Genomic DNA, 7500 nt, shown 5'->3' with positions numbered 1-7500 from the left:
CTCTCTCTCTCTCTCTCTCTCTGAGAAGCGCACACACACACACACACACACACACACACACACACAGAGAGAGAGAGAGAGAGAGAGAGAGAGAGAGAGAGAGAGAGAGAGAGAGAGAGAGAGAGAGAGAGAGAGAGAGAGAGAGAGGAGGGGGGGCAATGCACGGAGCCACTCACACAAGTAAAAAATGAAAGAAAACGAAGTATATTTATTCGTACACTACTTTATTTCAATTCATGGGATTTTTAAATTGGATAAATTATAACATTTATTTATTTATTTATTGAATTATTTATTCATTCACTAATTTCTTTTCGTTAGTTTATTCATAATTATTTATCTATATATTTATTTATTTGATTTAGTTTATTTATTCATGTACTCATTTATTGATCTTGAAAACCTCTTACTTTTGTCTATCTTTTATTATTTGTTGTTTACATATTTGTTTATTTCATCAATTTATTTATATGTTTATTTTCAAGGTGTCTGTGGTTAAAATTATTGGCAGAGAGAGAGAGAGAGAGAGAGAGAGAGAGAGAGAGAGAGAGAGAGAGAGAGAGAGAGAGAGAGAGAGAGAATTTCCTTTGTCCTTCTAACTCCTAATGATGATGATGACTAACCAGAACAGTGACGCATTTCGTATCTCATCTGATAATGTTTAGAATCTCGACTTGATATTTTTGTTTATTTCCCCCTCCCCCCGCCCTGCCCCCGTGCCTCGCCAGGTAAATATAGGCCCAGAGGTGATAACAGTAGATGTAGCACAGACAGACAGACAGACACACGGACAGAACTCTTGTAATTAATGTATTCAAAGTCCAGAACGAGTATAATAATGCAGAATTCTTGATATACATACATACATACATACATACATACATACATACATGCATACCATTTCTTTCACAATGACAAATTTCAAAAGTGTAGCCAAGTTCCAAATGCTGTTTTTGCAATTAATGATGCAAAAATACTTGTTAAACTACTATTAGGTCACGAAAACACACACATGCATAGTCGTAAACACCTCTTCTCTCATCGTGACAGTTTATAAAGGCTACGAAAATTACCAATCAATTCTGAAGGGCATTTTTCCCCACCAATGCTGCCGAAACCTTGTTAGACTATAAAATTACGAAAACAAAAATAAATAAAACTCCCAGTAACTTCCATTACAAACTGCCGGAGATTAGACAGACGCTAAAATGTACACACAAGAATTCCAAGCCTGTTAACTCGCCGAATATGAAACCGACTTACAGAAAACTTGAGCCACATAAACGGAGCGCGAACTTTGACTTCCCAGATAAGCAAGCGGGCAGTGTGAGTTACAAGCGTGTGTGTGTGCGTGGGGCAAACATGTGGACCCAAACAAAACGCGATAGGCTGTGTAGTAAGGGCGTTATTCGTTGAAATATCAGGACCAGGGACGAGGGACGGGGGATAAGGAAAGCCAAACCAACCCAAGGTAATATTATCTCGTGATTCAGTTCTTACCAAGGTGTTTGTTTAGCTTTAGAGTGTATTTAGGTATTAATTTGATGCGTACGAGTCGTCCAAGCAGGGAGGATAAATAATGATAATAATAATAATAGTAACATAAGCTTATTTCGCCATCATTATCTTACAATACAAAACAGAGAGAGAAAAAAGAAAAAAAAAAAACATAAGAACTACACTACAAATTACCGTACTGAGGATCTAATGATGTGTGATAAAGCAGCAGCCTCAACCACTTCCGACTATGCCTCCCCCTCCCCACCCGCCCCCACTCCTCCCCACGATGCGCACAGCTGTTTCTGACGGAAGTGATGAAAGAGTTACCCGGTTTGTCCATCCTGCCCATCATATTTTCTATTCTTTCAGTTTCCCTTATTTTCCCATCTTCTTATTCATGCATGAGAGTGACAGGTTTAAGGAGGTAGTTTTCATGTGACGGCTTATTCCAGGCTTCCTTATTTTATTATGTTCTTATATATGGATGAGGGTGATAAATAGAGAAGATGAAAATAGGTAGTTGTGATTCATGTGATGGCTTCTCGCAGCTTGTGTTCTGATCTTTTTATTCGTTATTTTTTGTGGTATTTTCATATTTTTGGCGCGCACGTGTTGGATGTAAATAAACCGTGACGTCACATGACACGCGCCCGCTGATTCGTCACCTCTTCAGAAATACAAAATAATAATATGGCTAAAAAGGAAAGTTACACTCTGGAATTTAAATCTGGATGAACTAAAATTCTATCCAGTACAAAAACACAAATACAAGTCATAGTTTGAAGGTAGTTTGCCGTCAAATCAGTTAGTGTACTATTAAGAAATATGATTAAATATCTTTTGAACGTAATAAATCGGCAATAAAACATAAATATAAGTAAATAATTATATTTTTGAAGACGTAATATGTGGTTAGAAGTTTAGTATGAGGCTTGATTAGAGTTTGAATAAGTTAGTGTGTGAGTAAGAAATAGGACAACACAGGCGTCCTCAGTCCCCCAGTGGAGCATGATGGGGAAGCAGCTGTAGCGCCCCCACGCCCTCCTCCCCTCCTGCTGCCCCTCACACACACTCCAGGCGCCTCCTCCGTTTATGCAAAGTCTTGGGACCACTGTGAGCGTCGTGGGCGGAGGCGTGGGCGTGGTGACTGAGGGCGTGAAGGCGGGCATAGCGGGCCTGATGAGTCTGGCCGCCCAAGGGTCCGCCCTCCCCACTGAGGGCGGCGGGGTCTTCTCTATCACCTTCAATCAGGACTACTCGTGAGTGCTGCGCCTGGGGGTCTTCTACGGGGTGTCCGGGGGTCTCCTGTAGTGGCTGGTGTGTGGCCTTGGGGGGCTTTCTCCTGTGGGGTGTGGGTTATGTAGGGCAGGGCTTGTGGGTCAGCTGTGTGTGTGTTGGGGGGGGCGTGTGTTGTGGGGCGCCATTAGCACTGAGGTTAGGTCAGGTTGATGACATTTTCGTTATGTTGGTTATATTTGCATAGGTTGGTCATTTTTACCTCCATATTGTTAGGTTAGATAATTATTTGAGCTATTGTTAAATTGTTTACACTTTCATCTGAGATTAATACTTATTTATTTTTGTACCTTGTCCTTTTACCTTGTCTTGCCTATCATAACCTGACATTATCTGACACAATTTTCACCTTAGTGTGCCTCACCTCACCTTACCCTACCTCACCCTACCCTACCTAACCTAACCTTACTTTGCCCTACCTTACCCTACCCTACCTCACCCTACCTTACCTAACCTAACCTAACCTAACCTAACGTTACCTCACCCTACTAAACCTAACCTAAGTAAGTACAGTGCAACCTAACATAACCTTCAATCTTGTCATAGCTAACCTAACCTAACCTAACATAACCTTGTCATTCCTAACCTAACCTAACCTTATCATAAATAACCTAACCAAATGCACTGCAACGTAACCTAACCTAACCTAACTAAACACAGTGCAACCTAACCTAACCTTGTCATACCTAACCTAACCTTGTCATGTCTAACCTAACCTTGTCATACCTAACCAAACCAAATGCAGTGCAACCTAACCTAACCTTGTCATGTCTAACTTAACCTCACCATAATATAAATCTGCACCTCACCAGACGTCTTATCAGCTCTTATCATTACTGCAAGGATGTGTAAGTGGCTCAAGGCCGTCAGTGTCCACCCACCTCTCATTAACAGGGCTGGCAGGGGCTGTGCATGACTCAGGCTTATTAATGCAAGGCTACACGCTACACCACCACACCACTGCCACCACACCTCTCTTTACTGCCTCACTCAATGCCTGGGAGAGTAAGGGTGGGGAGAGTTGTCACATGTGTATTGTACGTAACATAACAAAGGAGGAGGTATAAGTCTCTTTGAATGTACCAGCTTTTGTGACCTTAATCTTACGAATTGGGTCACGTAAAAAGAACTATCAAAAGACGAATGATAAATCTCTCTTGACATATTTTACTAGCCTCTGTGATCTTTAATTAATTGAGCCGCTGAACCTAATGTATCAGAAAGAATTATTAATGTGTCACTCCACCAGTCTTTGTGAGATTTGAAACTTAGGAATTGCGTCACTTACGAAACCTAATGTGTCAGAAATAAATGTGGCAAAGCTAGTGAAAAAAGAAATGGTAAATGATAAGTAATGTTTGACTCTGCCAGGTACTCTAAGACATACTAATTGTTATGAGTTGAGCCGCATGTCAGGTCCAGAATTAGGGGTAAAATGAATAGATAGATAATGTAAATAACAGTAATGATGCTAAAATAGAAAATAATACATGAAAAAACACAGACAAAAAAAAAAAAAAAACACCAAAACAACCTCCCTTCCCCCTACCAAAAAAAAAAAAAAGTAAAAATAGATAAATAGATAGATAAGAATAAATAAATCAGAAAAATAAATAAAAATAACAACAACAACAACACACACACACACACACACACACACACACACACACACACACACACACACACACACACACACACACACACACACACACACACTAACGCTTCTCTCTCTCCCCCTCCGGCACTCAGGTCTCTGGGTGTGGGCACAAGAATTGGCTATCGGCTGTACTCCCTCAGTACTCTGGACAAGCTGGAACTCATCTGTGACAATGGTGAGTATTCTAGGAGAGAGAGAGAGAGAGAGAGAGAGAGAGAGAGAGAGAGAGAGAGAGAGAGAGAGAGAGAGAGAGAGAGAGAGAGAGAGAGAGAGAGAGAGAGAGAGAGAGAGAGAGAGAGAGAGAGAGTTTGTGGTAAATATGGTTGATGAATAGTGAAAAATGTGTGGTTAGAAGGAAAGACAAAGAGTGAAGGTAAGAGTGATTAGGGAATAGTGTGTTTTGAGGGTGTTTTTATTTATTCATTTATTTATTTAATTTTTGTATTTTATTTAATTTTTTTTATGTAGGAGGGACACTGGCCAAGGGCAACAAAATTATAATAAAAAAGACCCATTGAAGTGCTCGTTCACAAACAGAGTCAAAAGCAGTTGTCAAAAAAATTGAAGGATAAGTGTCATGAAACCTTTCTCGTGAAAGAGTTCAAGTTACAGGAAGGAGGAAATACACAAACAGGCAGAGAGTTGCAGAGTTTACCAGAGAAAGGGATGAATGATTGAGAATACTGGTTAACTCTTGCATTAGAGAGGTGGACAGAATAGAGATGAGAGAAAGAAGAAAGTCTTGTGTAGCGAGGCCGCAGGAGGAGGGGAGGCATGCAGTTAGTAAGATCAGAAGAGCAGTTAGCATGAAAATAGCAGTAGAAGACAGCAAGAGATGCAACATTGCAGTGATTAGAGAGAGGCTGAAGACAGTCAGTTAGAGGAGAGGAGTTGATGAGACGAAAGGCTTTTGATTCCACCCTGTCTAGAAGAGTGGTATGAGTGGAGCCCCCCCCGACATGTGAAGCATACTCCATACATGGAGGGATAAGGCCCATGTACAGAGTTAGCAGCGGGAGGGTGGGAAAAACTGGCGGAGACGTCTCAGAACGCCTAACTTCATAGAAGCTGTTTTAGCTAAAGATGAGATGTAAAGTTTGCAGTTTAGATTATAAGTAAAGGATAGACCGAGGGTGTTCAGTGTAGAAGAGGGGGACAGTTGAGTGTTATTGAAGAAGAGGGGATAGTTGTCTGGAAGGTTGTGTCCAGTTGATAGATGGAGGAATTGAGTTTTTGAGGCACTGAACAATACCAAGTTTGCTCTGCCCCTATCAGAAATTTTAGAGATCAGAAGTCAGGCGTTCTGTGGCTTCTCTGCGTGAAATGTTTACTCTCTGAAGTAAAGTGTGTTTTGCTGTGTTTTGGTGGTATTTTGTTGTATTTTGAGGGTGGAGAGAAGGGAAAGGGGGGCCAAGGAGCATGTAGGGAGTAAGGGGGAGAGAGGGAGGGAGAGTGTTGTGTTTTTTCCTTGTTGTTGTTGTTGTTGTTGTTGTTACTTGATCTGTGTGTTGCCGAGAGCTGCTGTGTCTTTATTGTGTTCTGGAATGTAATTTGCTTTATTTTTGTGATTTTTTGAGTATTGTATCACTTGTACAGTATAGCTGGTTTTGTTTTCATCATCATTGTTCTCTCTTGGTTGATCATTTTCTTTGTTTTCATTTTTGCAGGTTTTATTTTTTTCCTGTAATGATTCGGTTGTTGTGTTTTCAATTTTGTGCCTAGATTTATAACTTCCTTTTTCATATTTTTTGATGATTTTTGTCTTTTTTGAATCTATAATTTGTTGTTTTGTTGTTTTATTTTTTGCTTTATTTATTTTTGGTCTTTTATGTGGTTTAAAATTTCTTACTTATTCATATTTTTCCTTGACTTAGTATCATTTTCATCCACATTGATAATTTTGCCTGTTTTATGAGCCCCCAAGTTTTTAATATTCACTCATTTACAATACTTCCTTCTTATCATGAAGGAATCAAAGGATAACTATTTAATTTTGTAACTTGAAAAAAGAAAATAAAAAAATGATGCACTGTAAGTTGAAATTGCCCCCCTATCCCTGAGTCCTGCACACCCACCAGTATCCTTCCCTGTGTGAGTCATGCAGGCTGTTATTATCCAACCCTCAATTTATCCTTCTCTTCAAGCCTCTTATCCTTCCCTCAACATATCTGTGAGTCCTGCAGTCCCTTGTTATCCTTCTCTTAACATATCCTTCTGTCTTTGAGTCCTGCAGTCCCTTGTTATCCTTGCCTCATCATATCCTTCTGTCTTTGAGTCCTGCAGTCCCTTGTTATCCTTCCCTTAACATATCCTTCTGTCTTTGAGTTCTGCAGTCCCTTGTTATCCTTGCCTCATCATATCCTTCTGTCTTTGAGTCCTGCAGTCCCTTGTTATCCTTGCCTCATCATATCCTTCTGTCTTTGAGTCCTGCAGTCCCTTGTCATCCTTCCCTCAACATATCCTTCTGTCTTTGAGTCGTGCAGTCCCTTGTTATCCTTGCCTCATCATATCCTTCTGTCTTTGAGTCCTGCAGTCCCTTGTATCCTCCCCCTACATGTCCTTCTTTCTGTGAGTCCTGTAGGCCCTTGTTATCCTTCAAACTCGAATCCTGTAGGTCCTATCTCAGTTCCTCACAGTTCCATTTCTGCCCTTGTTATTGTTGTTGTTCTATTTGTGTTGTTTTATTCCTTGTTTTGCTTGTCAACACCTCACATCCTGTAGGCATCAGTGCCCTTTAGGCCCCTCAGCATATCCTTCAGTATCAAATTGTACAGACTCCTTCGGTATCCTTCACACAACCCATCCTTCACCTCCCCCTCCCTCCCCAAGCTGGCACACACACCACTGATGCTCCCCAAACACTTACTCTGGCAAACTCTGGAACTCCCTGCCTGCTTTTGTATTTCCTCCTTCCTGTGACTTGAACTCTGAACAGGGCGGTTTCAAGACACTTATTATGAAATTCTGGATGATCCTATTTGACCTCTCTAACCTGACACACTTAGTAGGCCTATATTTATTTATTTTCCCCCAGTTTTTGTTGCCCT

The 7500-nt window shown here is 40.7% G+C and overlaps 1 protein-coding gene across 12 annotated transcripts in view; it reads left to right on the top strand.

Moving 5' to 3' along the window:
• LOC135095069 (WD repeat domain phosphoinositide-interacting protein 2-like) overlaps positions 1 to 7500 on the top strand; it is a 29538-nt gene that overhangs the window by 614 nt on the left and 21424 nt on the right. For 4 of the 12 annotated variants that reach the window (XM_063995736.1, XM_063995735.1, XM_063995734.1 and 1 more), the window contains exon 2: positions 4546 to 4628. In XM_063995736.1, coding sequence (XP_063851806.1) covers positions 4546 to 4628 — 83 coding nt within the window. Of the gene's footprint in view, positions 1 to 2465; positions 2760 to 4545; positions 4629 to 7500 lie in introns of those variants that run through there. The other 8 variants (XM_063995727.1, XM_063995728.1, XM_063995730.1 and 5 more) reach the window with 6 other exon arrangements.

The sequence above is a fragment of the Scylla paramamosain genome, chromosome 47, assembly GCF_035594125.1.
Source record: "Scylla paramamosain isolate STU-SP2022 chromosome 47, ASM3559412v1, whole genome shotgun sequence".
NCBI classification, from domain to species: domain Eukaryota; kingdom Metazoa; phylum Arthropoda; class Malacostraca; order Decapoda; family Portunidae; genus Scylla; species Scylla paramamosain.
This window is presented reverse-complemented; position numbering and strand designations above follow the sequence as displayed.